This window comes from Cavia porcellus, unplaced genomic scaffold (genome assembly GCF_034190915.1).
Source record: "Cavia porcellus strain 051 isolate PalLab524CR breed Dunkin Hartley unplaced genomic scaffold, mCavPor4.1 scaffold_26, whole genome shotgun sequence".
Lineage (NCBI taxonomy): Eukaryota > Metazoa > Chordata > Mammalia > Rodentia > Caviidae > Cavia > Cavia porcellus.
Window position 1 is genome coordinate 11461015 of NW_026947509.1, and position 17373 is coordinate 11478387.

At 46.0% G+C, this 17373-nt stretch overlaps 1 protein-coding gene across 4 annotated transcripts in view; it reads right to left on the minus strand.

Annotated features, from left to right (window-relative positions):
* The window catches only part of Prox1 (prospero homeobox 1), a 50981-nt gene that overhangs the window by 14799 nt on the left and 18809 nt on the right, over window positions 1-17373 (minus strand). For all 4 annotated transcript variants that reach the window (XM_063236730.1, XM_063236733.1, XM_063236731.1 and 1 more), the window contains exon 4: window positions 12870-13064. In XM_063236730.1, the coding sequence (XP_063092800.1) occupies window positions 12870-13064 (195 nt within the window). The remainder of the gene's footprint in view (window positions 1-12869; window positions 13065-17373) is intronic.

The window sequence follows — 17373 nt, forward strand, 5'->3', positions numbered from 1 at the left end:
AAACAGACAGCCCTAGACGTTTAACTTTTGCTATAATTACCAGGTGAGGTGATCACATAAACAGGGCCAAGCTTGGTACCATCCTGGGATGGGAGATCATCCAAAACCAACAGGGCCTAAAGACTCCAATATTGCAGAAGGGGATGCTGGGGCACAGATAATCCATCCACAGTTACTCCTGTTTCGTTGGAGAATGCATTACGTGATTGTTATCTGCAGCAGCTTTCCCTTCATAATTAAGTTTTGCTCGGGCCAATATTAAGCCAGGTTTGCTGCCCTGTGCTTCTGCTGACAGGGCAGTCTGAAGCGAGGAGCCTCGGGAGAGGCTGAAAGGAGGGAGGACCTGGCAGGATGAGGTGAACACCATCGCCCGGGCAGCCGAGAGAGCCCTTGTGATACACAGAAGCATCGCACAGAGTGGCAGAGCACACCAGACCCTGGGGATTCAGCACTCTGCTGGTAATAGTATAACATGACACCCCAACTCATCTTTGATTGTTAGACGGGAAAGATTACAGTGTATCAACCTCTAACCCATTACTTGTCTTTAACAGCCAGGGTTTTATTCCATTGGAGAAATTTCATTTTGCAGTTCTAGAGAATTTGGTTGGTCTTTGCAGCATGGTTACAACTGTATAATCAAGGAAGACTTGCAGGTGACCCCTCCGTAGCAATGGGCTCTACCCTCTAGATTCAACCAACTGCAGATCAGAAATATTTGAAAAAATAAAAATAAAAAGCATCTGTGTGTATTTAACAGATGCACTTTTTGTCTTGTCAAGAATAACTAAATAATACAGCATAACTATTCCCACAGCATTCACATCATGTTAGCAGTGACATATAACTCAGAGACCATTTAAAGCACGCAAAAGGACATTCATTGATCATGTGCGATTACTGTGCTTTCTCATGAAAGGGACTTGAGCACCATGGATTTTGGCATCTCGGGGAAAGCGGGTCCAGGAAAGAACCTCCTGTGGGTCGGAAGCTGTGTAAGAGTTTCTGAAGGGCTCTGCAAGTTCTTTTTATGAGACATGTAAATAACTTGGAGATGCATTTCATAGTGGACTTGGAGACACCCAGAGACTTAGGAGACCTCTGCCAACTCAGGGGGTTGGGATAAGCTTGGGTGGGAGCCTTAGCATGCTGGCAACATGAAGCTCAGTCCTGCTGAAAGGCAGGCTTGGGAGTCTGTCTAGAGATCGTCTTGCATGCCTCAGGTCACTGCAAATGACCAACCTTCCCATCATCTGTGCATTAAAGGGCACGCGGGGACCTTAGCACCCACCTTCCCTCCTTCCCTACCTATGCAGCATCTGGGCATTCCTCTCTCTTCATCCACTCCTCACTCCTCATTCTCAGTGAAACACTGCTTTTTATTAACCGTCACTTTTAGTTCTAGGTTTTAATTAAAAGCATTAAGGCAGCCTTAGTAGAACAGTGTTTGGGTGCCATCACCCTAAGAAATATGAGAAGAATGCATCTGCATGTCATGATGAGGATTTGATACCTCTGCATCACAAACCCACACCTACAAAACAAATTCCCAGTGGGAGCAGAAAAAAACCAGTCTTATAATTTAATTACTGTCGCCAGGAATATTTAAAAGCAAAGAATGAGGTTGCTCTGCGGAAAATTATCAACCAAGCCTAGTAATAGTGATGAAAGTTTGTCATCTCAAACAGCTAATTCTATCCTGAAAGAGGGGGGATGCTATGTATCGCACAGACACTGACGGGTCACTGTGCTGAGGTGTGGCCTATATGGCATTAGTGCGCTCAGTCTAACCAACTCCTTAGCCCACAGGTATGAGGGTGCCATCGGTCCATTTTGTAACTGTGTGGCCACTCCTGCCAAAGCAGCAAATAAAGTGGGCCACAAGTTAATGCCCAGTGCCAGCTCAGTCAATAAATTGCTTACGAATTTGAAAAATGAGTCTCTAGCATCCCAGAAAGGGAGTTGCCATGTCTCCAAGGGCACTATGGAGATTTAAATCTGCAAAGAGGGCCTTGGGAGGAAGCCGCTGTGGGCACCCTGGAGATTTCCACCGAGATAATTAAGCTGCAGCAGAGTCACCAGGGTAGAAGTGGCCCCACGTGGAAGCCATCTGGATTCCCAGGGCCTCCACACTCCAGCGCACAGCTCTGCTTCGTGACCAGGGCTCAGGAGACGTATGAGAGCGAACACAGGATGTTGCCCCTTCCAGGATTCCAGCATCTCAGGGCCAGGATGGAGCTCTGTGTTGCATCACGTCCCTTTCCAGGTGAGCAGAGTGGAGTGCAAGGTGTGGCTAGAGGCAGCGGGGACCTGGCAGCTCCAGGCCAGTGCCCCTCCACCAGCCCTGGCATCTGCAGAATCCCCGGGGCCTCTCCAGCCTGCCCTGTCCTCTCCAGCTATGTATGAGGAAGGAATCATGCTCTCTTTTTACAACCAGGGTTGCTGTGAATATCCACCCTCATTCTGATGAGAGCTCCCACATGTTTACTTCACTGTCTGGGGTCAGCAGGAAATGAGCAATAGCTGGGCTCCTGATGACGTGGCAGCTACAAGGTTCCAGGTACTTGGCGCTGCGGGCCAAATGCCTCGAATGCTGACATGGCCCTTACTTTGTGCACAGACTGCTGTAGATTTAACTCTGCACAGTAGGTGCTATTGTGTCCCCTACTTTACAGGTGAGGAAAGCCACAGAGAGAGCAGGACCCTTGCCAAGGCATCACTGCTGAAAAAGTGGCTGGGCAGAGATGTGACTGGTTTCTGGTCAACCTTCTTGAATTCTACAGAGGTCCTGGTCCAGGACCATTAGCAGTGTCCAGAGCATTTTCCCCAGAGCATATGCTTTGTAAGATTTCAAGGTGATGCTTGTGTATAATACAATGTCTACTTGCAAGCGAGCATTTTGTTTCCTGCCTGAGAATCGTATCAAATAAAGAAGACCCAGAGTTTTCTTGCCGTAGTTGCTGTTTTTAGGGACCCAAGTTTGAGACTAAGGTTTACTTTATCTGTGAATGCTGACAATATCTGACAAGTGAGGTGCACCTGTTACTCGCCTGAATACGTCCTGCAGATACAGATTTCCCAGAACACTTGCCAAGATGATAAATTTGTCTTTCAGGATTATTTTAACCAATAAGTGCTACTGAGATGCTACTCAAGAAATCCAACCTGGGAGGATAAACTTGTATGACAATCAAAAAAAAGTCCCCATTTGTTTGCACAAGGCACAATCGCAAAATGACAGAATAGTGTCCCACACCTGGAATTCTGTCCTGTGGTTCAGTAACTCTAACTGTCCTTTGGAACAACACGGGCAGCCCAGAAGCGAATTACAGATGCCAGCTAAAATGATAAGGGTCAGTCCACTTTCGCAACTAAAGCTTTTAAAAAGGATTAGAACTCCTTAATCTGGGGAGATGAAGATTAAGATGCATGAGGGGCTGGGGATTTAGCTCAGTGGCATAAGCACCTGCCTTGCAAGCAGACGGTCGTGAGTTCGATCCCCGGTACCGATAAAAAAAAAAAAAAAAGATGCAGTCATGATCAAAGTCTATGAACTCGGAAAAGAAATGGAGAATAGGGTCGTTCCCCTGTCCAAAACCCTGGGCTGGTGTAACAAGGAACACTGTCCCCTGGAGTTCCTGGAGAACCTCTTTAAAACCCACAAAGGGAAGGTACTATTTTCACAGCAGGTGCTAAATGTAGAGTTGTTATCTTGACAAGTAATATATTCTGAGAATGGGGTTAAGTCTAAAAACATTTAAACAAATCCATGGGTGATAAAACTGTAATGATCTAGGACTGGGAAGTTAGGAACATTCTAGAGACATTTGAAAATTAGTCAATCTGTTACAAGTACCAGCCTTGCCCAACAAGCTCCCTGCCCAGGGCTGAGTGGAACACGGATCTGATCACCTCTCTCCATAAATACTTGGAATACACTCATGCTAGTTTTTGTGTGCAGTTTTGGTGTGGGTTAGGAAATCTCAAAAAATTAGTGAAACAGAAACAACTCATTTGTTACAGAGGGTTTTCCTTAATCTTTACCAGAGTCTTTGTCCTAAGATTTTGAATTAATATTCAGGACAATGGCCTGATTACAATCCCCATTAAAAATATGAACTTACTCCTTTCATCTAAAACCGTAATCCGGAGTTGTACTCAAAGATAGAGTCCTTTGAAACATGTTGCAGTGGTTACGAGATAAAAATGGATTCAGCTCTATTGGGGAAGCTGTTTGTCACACACTAACACAGATCAATTAATTCAAATTGAAGGGGAAATTAAGCCTACCAACTGGGTAGCACCCACCACAGCCCCGGATATTAAACCCTAAAAGTGGCCACAGCTCAGCCAGCACACATCAGCAGAAAGCAGGAGCCCTGGTAAATATATAGGATAAAACTTTGCAGGGGGAAATGTTTCAGCTGGTTTCCAAAACAGCCAAGTGTTAATCACTTTAAGTATCTAATAATAGGTCATTGTTGGGGGCTGGGGAGGCTTTGGTAACAGAAGGAGGGGGCGGTGGATTTGGGTAGAGGGCAGAGTGGAGATGAGGAGTCCCTTTAGCCAAAAGGAGCCTTCTGAGGACCACAGTTTGCACACAGCAAGGCGTGCATACTCACATTTTCAACTGCTTTCAGAAGATTGGTGAAACGTGTCAATATGCAAGGAGAAGAGAGAAGCCAAGGAGAGAGGGCAGGGGGGCAGGAGTGGGCACAGAGGAGAGGGACATCCGTGTCACAAACCTTATCTAACAACCCCTTGCTCTCGCCACGTCTCCTGCCACATCCGGGAAGCCACCCCTTGGTGTCTTTTCAGATCGCAAGTTTGGAAGCGTTCATCCTCGAGGCGGGGAGCTATGCAGAGCCGCCATTCAGGCGAGGAATGACACAGTCGCCAAGGTGGCGCAGGGGTGGTGAGGGGCGGAGGGGGCAAGAGTGACCTTGCTTCTCATTGTGGACTTTGGAGCGATTTGGGCAAGAAAACTGGGCCATCTGGAGTTCAGAAGTCGGGGGAAACGGGGAAGGAGCAGGAAGATGAATACATGATGGTCGGCCACACAAAAGAACGAGGCAGAAAGAAGCCTGGATTCGGGCGCTCGCGTCTGGCAAGGAGGCCGGCAGCCGGGCTAATGAAGCATTTGCGGCATGGGACGTTTGCCAGCGCAACAAAGAAGATGTGCTTGGGCTCTGCAGATGTGCCAGGGCCCCCAGAGCAAAATAATGACATAATCACCATCAGTGTCACAGACCAGACTGTACACAAGGTGACAGGGGAGGGGAGGCCTGTAATACACACACAGGGAGGACTCGCCTGGTCCAAAACGGCTGCGGCCCGAGGGCCGGGTGCAGGCAGGGCCTCCGTGTGTGGACCCCAAGGTGTAGCTAGGGTCTGTTCTTGCTGGGCCTGCTCCACCCCGCCCCTGCCCCTCCAATGAGGCAGCGGAAATCTGCAAAGCTTCAGAGAGCCTAGGACTCCATGCAAGAGGCTGAACAAAGAGGGGCAAGGCCAGGAGGGCGGGCAGAGAGCCTTGGGGAGTCCAGTTCCCCTGTTCTTGTAACTTGCATTATTAAAACTTGCATGATTAACCCGACTGCACAACCCAAGGCAGACAGGGCATCCAGGATGTGCGCATTTCAACTGGGAAGAAAATGCAAGAAATAGTTTGAGGAACCTGGCGGGGAGGGGACACAAATTAGCACTAAGTGGGCCACCTCAAAGTGAGCACAAAAGCAGCCAGGAGGCCAAGGCAGCCGCCCCTGCTCATTTGAAACAAGGTCTCCCAGCAGGGCCCTGTCACCTGCAGGTGCCTCCAGCTCAGTAAGGTGGGTGTGTTAGTACAGCTGTCTGGCTTTTAAGTGACTTTTGTCAGTTTGAAAGTGAAAGTCTGTTTGAGGAGCTGAAAGAACAATAGCTTTGAGCCCGGAAGAAGAGCTCCAAGCACAAAGGACTTGGCTACACTAGTGTCCCTTTTCATTGCTTCTCATGAAAGATTCATAAGAATAACTTTAATTTTTTATGACCCCCTTTTTTTGGTATGACTATATTAGTTGTGTCAACTTCCAAATTCAGGTTGTCTCTCCAAACCAAAAGGCCGGTTGTTTTCAAAGAGCACCAGAGACAGAGTGGACAGTGGCCGTCCCGAGGGTCTCTCCCTCCCCCAAAGAAATCAGGTGCACAGATTTCCTTTAAATACGGTCCCCCCTTCAGCATTGAAGCTACCACGAGGCGACCTGGAGTTATTTTCAACCTTACTGATTTGCTAGTTCAACGGCTCCTCGGAAGAATGATTATATTTGTTTTTCTTGGCTTCACCCTATTTAACAGAAAGAGTGGTTGGTATAATGATCATTAATGGACACTTGTCCTTTTCCTAGACTTCTCTGATGGCTGTCTCCACAGCATCTTTATTCTGCGTCTCAGCCAAAAAACGGGAGGGGGTGGGGACAGAGCGTATTTGTTTTGTCATGTTGCAAAACAGCCCTGAAGATTGGCTGAAGGCAGATTTAAAAAAAAAAAAAAAAAAAAAAAAAAAAAAAAAAAAAAAACTAAAACAATCTCCTTTTAAGAATTAAACTCCAGGGCGTCACTGGGAAAGAAAAGCTTGCAAAAACATTTATTGTCACAAATTGACATCCACGCTTTTTGGAGAAATGAGTGAACATTTCTGCCCTGTGACTCACAAAGACCCAGAGTTAAGAGCTAAATACCATGGTGTGTGTGTGTGGTGGGGGGACAAATATGATTGAAAATGTTATCTACCCTGTGAAAAGTGATCGGCAACTTGGAGCAAGTTTTGGTTTGCTAAGTGAGGCTGTTTAACCCGGATGAAGTAAACAGGCTTGATTTCAATAGGCTGTTAGAGGATTTCCTCCAGACAGGATGCGCTGAGCACAAAGATTCCGTCCCAAGGAACACTCCAGCCACTCTCAGCTCTCAGAAGGGACCGGAGTGCTGGGACCCCTGGATAACCCTTTGTGGGGCAAAGAGAAACAGGCGAAGCAAGGGGAACTGAAGGTCACACAATGGACGGCCCTCCGCACACTGCTTCTGAACTTTCCCCATCTCTGAAGCACAATTAATTAGGAAGGCCTTAGGGGTAGACTGGGGCAAGGCAAAGCCTGCAGCCAGGCCGGCACCCCAGCCGCCTCCTCTGTGTTTGCTAAATGCTTCGCCTGTTGGGGTACAGCCAGCGAGGAGAGTCAATAGATCATGGGGTAGGAGGAGGGGGCTGTGTGCGGGAGGTGAGGGAGGAAAGCAAAAGATTTTTTTGTGTGTGCGTCTGCCCTTGTATAATTCTATTCTCACTGTGAACTCATCCATACACAAAACACAAGGACAATTTTTTTTTTTAAAGAGAGAAAAGCCACAGGGTAGGTTACAGTCAGAAACGGGCTCTCCATGGTGTGTTAGAAAGGATGGTCTTTTCACCAAATCATTTCACAGAGGCAAAACAGACAAACACAAAGAGTTGAGACTTTTTCTCCTACATTAAATGCAGTAACTGATAAGGTCAGACATATGATACCTAAAGACATGAGTCTGTGAACTCTTGAAGTCAAAGGGCCTCTCTGTGCCGAGGAACAATCTTTCAAAGGAAATAGATCATAGAACTCCACTGAACCCCCTTTAAACTTTATGAAGCAGGAGGAGAAAAAGCTCTAAGTAGGGAAGCTTGACAGAAGAGCCTTGAACTATTTTCTGAAGGAAAGATGAGACCCTCCCTAGGCTGCCACAAAACATCTTTTTTTTTTCTAAAGGCTTCTCTGAACTTTGATATGTGCCAAGACACTGCCATTGAAAGCTGTATAATTATGTGCTATAGCCACTGTAGAAAATGCTTTGTTCGCCCCAACAAAGGACAATAAGCGAAGTAAAGCGACGTTACGCTGTATCTTTTTCTTTAAGAATGTTAAGAAAGGTCATGGAAGGCTATAACTAATAAAGCTGTCGAGTAAGAAGGTTTTAAAGTTGCTCTTACTGTGCTTGAATATAACCCGATGACAAAAAAAGACCCAGACAGCTAAAAATGCAATGACATTACCAAATAGATGATAAATCAATGGGTCTGCTTCATTATACTGATGAACACCTTCACTCTCAAAGGACGGGTGGCACCGAAACGGAGCCTCACGTCCCTCGGGGTGCCACCTCCAGCCCCCCAGCCCCTCAGCCCCTCTTCCAGCCTGCTGGGGGGTCCTGCGCGCGCTCTCTCCTTCCATTTCAAGCTATCACTGCAAAAGGAATACGTTCCCAGGCAGCCATGTGTGTACATATATTTAGGGAACATTCATTTAGTCGCTTCAAAGATCAATTTGGCTTGTCAATAGTGAGACTGGCACGAGAAGAAATGGTAAGTGTTTCTCTTCCCCTCTGCCACCCACCAGGAGCGCGCGGTGCGAGCGCTTCCACCGCTCAGCCAAGAGACAGTGCGCAGCGAGAGGTCCGCACGCGCGTGCCAGTTTGCCGAGCTATCGCTCATATTTAAGTATCTGTTTGGAGGACAGGAAAGCGCTTCCTAAATCCACCTGTCCTCATTCTGCTTTAAAGAGACCACAGATACACTAAATCTTCTTAAACGCAGAAGGGGGCGGGGCAGATGGAGAGGGTAGCTGTTCGGTGGGTGGGTGAGGGCACGGTTGAGGCAGGGTGTCTGCGGGAGGGGGGCCGCTGCTTTTTATTTTTCTGTTTTCAAGAAGAAAGTGAGAGACTACACGAAGGGGTCAGTGGGAGGACCCCTCTTGACGGCCACGGGTCACCTGGATTCTGAGGTGGACCGTGTCCCAGTGATGAGTTATTCCCACCTACATCTTATGGAGTGACATTTCCAAGGCCCCTGATGAGTGAATCAAGTTTCTCTGTTCAGTGTATTTCCAAACCTTTCACACCCAAACCCCGGTGTTTCCCGAGGGCGGGGGAGATTACTCATTCTTACAACCCGGACTCCGCCCACAGGGACATGACTGTAACCGCTTGGGATTGTTGGGTTTCCAGGGCAGGTGAGGGGGCGGCTGTATCATGGTACCCCAGACTGAGACAGAGCTCCAAGTGCCCAGTGAAGGTGCCCCACAGTCTCTCCTCCACCTATGTCCACCCCTCCTCCCCATTTTCCTTTCTTAGCTGCACCCCAGGAAATAAGATCAGACCTCTGGGCTTTTGCTCCTTTTATGGTGAATTGTATCAGTTGGGCTATTTGCACAACGGGTAAACCAGCATCAGAAATTTGACAGCACTCATGACCTCTCTTCCCTGCTACAGTTGTGAGGGAGACAAGTTAGAAAAAAAACAAAGGCAATGGAAAACAACTCATCCGCCCTTAAAGTCAGAAGTATCCAAGTGACTTAAAAATGGGGAAGGATTGCCAAAGCTCTCTCCCTCTCCATACAAAACAAAAGGAAAAAAAAAAAAAAAGAAATATTTTGGAAGCTCTTCAAATCATGGCAATATATACCGTCACACCTGGAAAGATAAATTCATTGTTGCCAACCTCACCAAACGTGAGAGGCAGGAGTGAGAGACACGGCCAGTCAGGGAACCCCTCCTGGGTACACCTCTGCCACCGCCCGCTCCGAGGCCAGGCGCTGTGCCCAGCCCCACCCTGGGCAGACAGTGTCCCTCTGTCCAGCACAACCAGAAGTGTGCTGCTGCTGCTGCTGCTGCTGTTGCTGCTGATTTTCTCTCTCCCCTTCACTGTCTCTTCTTCCACATCCCCTGGGACATCTCAAACTCTCACCACCCTAAGCCTGGACACCGTGCCAAGAATCTTGGCAATTGTGTAAACTGATACAAAAGGCAGAACAAGCTCTCCTGTCACTTAGAAGGTTCTGACTCATAAAAGCCAGGAAATGCAGGGTCCAGAAGAGAGACGCAAGCCACTCCCTCCTTGCCAGTGATAAACCTTCCCCATCTGCTTTATTTTCCCATAGGCCAGGGGTCAGTCACCTCTCCAGCCTGGAGAGCCCAGCAGCAGTGGGGACGGCAGGAGGTGGGTGCCAAGCAGGGACAGAAGAGCCTCAGCAAGCTGTGACAGAGGCAGAGACAGACCAGAGGGCTGAAAAAAGCCCAGGGATAGAGAAGAGAAAGAAAGGCAGGAAGAACTCCCAGCAGAGGAGAAGCTCTTCAGTAACTCCCCCACCCCCGTCCATTTAGCATAAATTTCAAAACAATAAAGTTTTAATCAAACTGGACTGTTTCTCACTCTGTTAATGTAGATGTCATTACTACTGCCTCCGTAAGTAAGTTACTATTGGTGAAACACTTCAGAAAACGGCTGGAACATTAGCCAGCAGTCAATAAATGTTAGCTGTTTATTGTTGCTATAAACAACCGATGGAGAAATGCAAACACGCAATCAATAAGACATTTTGTTCTTCAGGCCACTCGTACTCAGGTGGGCTAAAGCATTCCTTCGCATCGACTGGCTCCTGGGCAGCAGGTAGATGCAACTTCACTCTTGCTACCACAGTGCAGGTCTTTTGGAAAAACGAAACACACAAAAGGGTTTCTACTTTGCTGTCTCCTTCTACTTGCTCATACCTAACCCACAGCCCTGCTCCATGCAATCTTAAGAAACTTTGATGTGAAAGAAAAGCACAGCACACACTATCAGCTGAGGTATTCAGCTCGAGGTGCCCGGTCCACTTTTGGCTTGCAGCCACTGTCCATGCTGGGAAAGCTGTAGTGATAGGGACAGTGGCTTTTTAAGCACTGCACTTAAGCAGCGATCTCCGTGCTCCACAGGACGGAAAACGAGGGGCCCCTTTATCTGAGACTTTTGTTATTACTAATAGAAGAGTAATAATGAAAGTGGCAGGCCGCAAGGCTCAATTAAAAATGATATTTCCCACATTTCTGCAAAGGGTCTGCTTTTCAGGGAAGAGAGAACAGCATAGTCCAATAACTTGTCCAAAGTCACATGGGAAGTGACAAAATTCCAGCCCAGGTCCCAGGCTCCTTGCAAGGCAGTCTTAAAATAGACATTGTAGATAAAGGAGAGGTGGCCTGGCTGGAAGTGGGTATGATTCACAAAGACAGAACTATCAGATGTTAATCATATTAGAGCAGGATTTAGACGAAGCTAAATGGAGCAGCTTGTTGGGGACCTCTTGATGCCAGAGTCCTGTTTATGTCATTTTGGTCCTTGTGCAGAGAGTGGGGGATTAAATTCCAACCAGGTAAGGTTTAAACAGCCCTGCAAGCCTAATGTGCACTTTAAGGATTTGTTGCCTTGAGTACATTATACAGCAAAAACGCAGAAATCCTCTGATGAATCTCAGGTGATTCTTTTATGAAGCCTGGTGTGTGCTGCCGGTGAATATTTGTGTCATAATATCATGTAAATAATTTACTAGCACACAGCAGAAGTCTCTTAGCTTAAGGTTTAGGGTGACAGACTTATCAGAAAGGGAGGGAAGAAATGAAGCTCTCCGTGAAATGGCTTTAAAATGTTTGGCTGCGTTCTGTTGCTTTAGAAGAAATTTGCTTCTATCCTGTCAACATAATAAACCAGGGCTCTGTTGCAACAGAGACTTAAAAATGATACTGATTTCAGAATAGTGGACCAGGACTCTAAGAATATCTGTTTTTAATATGCTCAGCAATGGAAAAAGTTCATCTACAACATGTTTGGCAAGAAATACAGCAGTCTTAAATTGCAAAGGCACGTTGGTAGCCTACAGTACGACCATTCAAATTTCCAAGGAAAAACAATGGCTTCCCAGCTGCTAAGCTCACATACTTTGTTCTTTATAAATCCCCATCACTGATCTTCATTGCCCTGAACACTGCCCTGAGCTTTCTGGGCATTCCTAGGTACCTATCTGCAGGACCCCAGCAAGGATATTAACATAAGATGCGGTTAAAAGCAGGTGTAGGTCCCACACTCAGGGTGGCGCAGTATCTAGCTGAGATGACACAGTATGTGGACCCACTTTGTTAACCCAGCATCTGTCTCTCTTCCTCACTGGGGGTTTGGTCTGTAGAGCTCTCGCCACATTCCCACCTCCAGCTATTGTTGTCTTAGCCCGCAGGGCTCAGCAAAATGCCTTTGTGAGTCCTGGGAGATTTTCTAGTGCTGTCCCATCGAGGCCCATCACATGGTGATGAGAACCGTTTGCTGAGGCACAGCATTAGCCAATAAAGAAATGCCTTACTCATAGCTCCGATCCTTATTGTCCCTTGGGTAGAGGCACAGCTTACCGGGAATTGTCCATGCCGCTTTGTGAGTATCTAGAATGTGCATGCTGTAGACATACACGAGGCTGTCTATGAGCACAGGAACACGGGGCACCTCGCTTGGGAAGGTGCGCACACACCATCAACACACAGGTCTCTCCTCCCCGAACCACAGACACAGAAATAAAACCACCCTCACAAAAGTACGGATGAATATATATTCAGCAAATTCTCATACCATTTTTGCTTCCCAGGAAAGGAAGGTCAATTCAGATTAGAAACCATGGGATCACTCCCCCACCGACAGCTCTAGACTTTTTCAGAGAACTATTTTTTTTTTAGCTACTTTTGCATAGAACGTATATCAACACTACTGATACCCAAGAATCTAAGTATGGAATCTAAGTATGAAAAAGTACAGTGGAGCACGGACCACTTTCCTGGAAGAGAAGTCACTCCATCTGCTCCTTTAGGCCATTCCTGATGGTTCTTCGGTTCTCTTTCCTGTGCCCAGTGGGGCAAAGAAGTTAGGGAATGGGACTGGACATGGCAGTGAGTTCCCACTCTCTGATTCTGATGCTGCTGGTGTGGTTAAGTAAGGAACCATTGCAAAAACTCATGGAGAAACATTTTTAAAGAAAGTCAAACCAACAAGATAAAAATGAGAGGACCCAAAAATGAAGATTAGTTCCTACCTCAAAGTCATTTGCTTTATTGTAGTGCATGTTCAGGGCCCTGTACAGCTCACAGTCTCTGGTTATGGACAGCTCTTCTGTGCTGGTGACCCCGTCGTTGATGGCTTGGCGGGCGTACTTCTCCATTTGAATGTAGTAAAACTCACGGAAATTGCTAAACCACTTGATCAGCTGAGAGGTAATGCATCTGTTGAACTGTTAAATTCAAATGTTTATAAAAATAAGAATATCACCATTTTGGTCATTCATTTTTTAAAAACATTTGACACTTTTTAAAATTTCCCTCCCCTTCTTTACTTGGAAATATAAGCATTTGCACCAAAAGGGTGGCAGGAGAGGCAGGAGCAATGATATACATAGAGAATTTCTCAAAAATGGATCAATAATGTAAAACACACTGTAGTCCTCCACACTTCCAGTGCAAAGCTCACATACTGAGTCAGATGTTCCTTGAGCCAGATAGCTTTAAAAAGATAACATTACTTTTCATGCTTCAGTAGCACAAAACGCATCTGCACACAAAACATATCCACACACTTCTTATGGAAAATCACTCAAGTCCTCGATTCCTTGGAAGAATTGTTACTCTCAAGTATGAAAGACAGTGAGCCACATCATGTAACACTAGTGGCATCTACATTTTTTTTCTGTGCTCTACATGTTTAGAAAAGATAGTTTGCTCTGTCACAGAAGCACCGCTTTGACACAAGAGAATGGCTCTCTGACACAAGAGAGGAATCTGGTGTCTGCTTATTTTTTGGCCCCAGAAGGTCTCCACTCATGCCCATCTAGCTCCAACTCCACTGACTGTCTGCCCACTGAAGAGCTTCTGGGGTGGTCTGCTCCAACCTTGGTACCTATTCCTCTGCCCCCAGTGGTCAACTTCAGAGAAGATCCATGCCCCATTGCCCTTGGTGCCTATGCCTCTTGGGAGGACGGTGCAGAGTCCCTGGATCACCGAGACACTGCCTTTATTGCATTTTTTAAAATGCCAAGTTACTGTTACACAGTTAAGCTTTAAAACTGTGTTTACCAAGGTTTCCCAATGACCTTTGCAGTGACGGTGGCTTCCTGGGTGCACTGCAAATGGTACCCTCCTTATTGACAGCCCTCTGTTTGAGTAAAGGACAGATGTGTCTCAACTTGCCAAGTCAAAACCAATAAATCCAAAGCTTTATATTAGGCAGGCTGACAGATACCCCTGCCTTTTGTCATCTCTTCTCTGGGCCCCCAGAAAAAGATGTACATTCATCAAAAATCAACAAAGAGCACTTATCCAACACTGGCCATGAGAATATCCAGACCCTAACAAGATGACAGCTAAAGTGTGTATTGGGGCTGTAATTACTACACAGAAAGTTGTTTCCATACTAGCAAAGATAATAACTGAATGAAAATTTATGGCAGAGAATGGAAGTAACAAGGAAACAGAAGCAGGGAGACTGGTGTTTCTCCCAAAAGGCCAACTTGCATCATAATTGCCATGGAGTTGCAAGGGCCCTTACAGATAATTGACCAGAAAATGATTAAGTCATCAGCAAATCGCTTCTGCTTGCAAGAGTTCAAACATGTACTTAACCTATCCAAGAATTATATTTTCACTCTGTATGCCTGCTCTGTCTCTATTCAGCCTCGCGGGGAACCCGATTAAAAAGACAACTGAAGGACCCCCGTTATCTGATCTTCTGGTTGCCGATTTCAATAGAACTTAAACCCATTACGATTTGCTGAACTTGGAGTTCTTTCCATTTTATCTCAGCAGTAAAATACACTGTCCAAATTTCCAGACACTGAGATAAGGACCACAGGCCCCCGTGACGGCTTACTGTTCCTTTTTAATTCTTTTAGAATAAGAAACAAAACATTACAAAATGATAGCAGGCTGTGCACTGGGGAATGAAAATTGCTTTGACATGGAGATTAGGCTTCTGTATTGTTACAAGACATTGTCTCATATGGACAAGAGTACTGTAGAGGAAAAAATAGAAGGGTATTTTTTTTTTCTAGAATGGTCATGAATGACCTAATGGGGCAGGACAAAAAAGTAAGTGCCCTTGCCATTATTTACGAATGGGACATAAAGGGAGATTTAAAGCTTATTGTTGAAGAATGGAAATACCAGAGAGAAAGAATGGACAGGAACAAGAGGCCCCAAACACGAGGCAAGCAAAATGACCAGCACCACAGCTTGAGGGACAGGGCTCCCCTCCACCAGAAGGGGACTGAAATCCGCCCAGCGTTTGCTCCTGGCAAAAAAAAAAAAAAAAAGCAAACCAAGCTGTCTCTTCTCTAGATATTTGTGCGGGGGGGAGGGAAAGTGTTAAACTTGAAAGAGTTAATTTCCCTCCTTGCATAGTGGCTCACAAGAAAAGGATCAATTGTTCTGTAAAGGCAAGCTCTGTAGTGTGTTAATGTGTTACTGCAAAAACTAATCGCTACAATAAAGAGCCTGTGTTTCCACAGTGTACGAGTCTCTGTGACTTTGATTAATGCTTCCCACGGGACATCTCAGCCTCAATATGGGCTGAAGAAACTTCCTAAATATTCAATGAGCATGGTCAAAAGATGTATAAAACAAATCAACCTGACACCTTAATCTGGCTAGGCAGCGGTTGACTCGAGGGGTGGAGGGAGGAGATACATCATCTAACACTGCTGGCTTGAAAGGCTGTGAGCGTCTGTTCTTCAAAGCTGAAATGACACTGAATCTGTTGTACTTAGTGCTCCAGGAGTTATTAGTTTGCACATTAAAATCAGCACCCAGTGGTGAACAAGAGAAGCAGTGTGGTCCACCCACCCCTGGCATCTCTCTCCCTTTTGGCCCACTTGCCCTTCTCAAAGGATCTGAAGCCCTGACGAGCTGAGCTTTGTGTCTGGTGAAATGTCACCGTGAGGGAATTAAGTTGGACTCTCGCCGTGAGAACATAGAACTTCATGGGGATCCTGACTCTAGGAGGTAAAGTTAGTTGAGCTGAGACTCAGCTTCACATCCAGGGTCACTACAGAACGCAGGGCACTCACATCTCTAGACTGGGCATGGTGTCCCACCAGACTCCTTGCTGCACAGGAACTGAAAGGCATCTACTCCTGCCCCAGTGGCTGCTCTTGGGGAGAGTTGGACACTGGGTCTACGTTTAGAAAACTACGCTAAGAGGACGCAGCTCCCCTCCTCATTTACTTTCTGGGCTGGCCTGACATCAGCCTCATCCTGCACCACCGTCCACTGTGACTTTGAAAAATCCTTTCCACCCATGCCATTTTCCTGGGTTTATTTACATGCAAAACTAACTTCTCACCACTACTTGAAGTGAAATGACTTTCCAAGTTGGAAAAGTGCATCTTACTAGAATTACGAATTGTCTTCCGTGGATGTGGTTACAAGCCAAAGCTCATATCATCATGACCAGCATTACTTGGTCCATAGACACATGAATATGTCTTTTTCAAGATTCCTGATATGAGTTTCATGGTTAACAAAATCTTAAGGTCCCTTTTATCATGTCTAGGGACCATTCAGTCCTGCAGAGTTTCCTTAAATCCCAACCAGACTAAAGCTTTGAAGCATATACTGATAATCATCCAGATCTTTCAGGCCTGCAAAGAAGTACTCACCTGTGTCTATTTACCAGCTAGATAAAGATATACATGTGCTTATCTAGCACGGTGTGCGTAGATACAGCATTATATATGTATGCTATGTGTGTATGTGTCGTACACTGTCAACATTCAGATTCAGAACTATGCTTAATACTGACAAAATCTCAGAATATTCTGTTTCTGCTTTGTGGAAGTCTCTAGACCACCATTCCTGCACCACTCTACCATGCTTGAGTTCCTCTCATCATCAATGGAAGCCCAGGAAATACAAATTCATTTATTATTGGCCAAATAAAAAAACATAATTAAGAAACTTAAAATGTATAATTCATTTGAAAATTCGTAGAAATGGCCTTCGGTGGGTTCCCTTCCATTAGGGTGGATAATTATAATTTAACCAAACCCACTCATACTTTAACAGCCTTCTCTTCCCCTCTGAAGGTATGGGTGGAACTGGAAACCCAGACACTAACGGTTTTTTAAAAATAAAATCTTCCACCAGATATTTAACTGTTATTTGTAGTTCCTTGTAAAGCTGAATTCCTAGATAGGTTTTGAAGGAATGTGGATGCTTTCTCACTGGTTTCCATTGCACAGAACTTGTGAAGCTGCAGATCAATACGTTTCCCCGCTGGGTCCCCTCCCCAGCACACAGGCACACACAGCCTGGATTCTGGTGTTGGCATCTACTGGGTGCTGGCTCAGAGTGCTGCTGTCCCCCTCTCCCAGGTGGCTGCGTTTCAGGGTGGGTGAGTGAGCCCTGGGTGCGTGGTCTGTAAAGCTCTTTGGCCTCCTTCTGAATGAAAGATGCTGTGTAAATAGTACCAGCAACTGTGCTAATTATCACAACACTGGCAATGACTGCATTAAGAGCAATAAAAGAGGTAACAGGGTCACTCATGTGAGT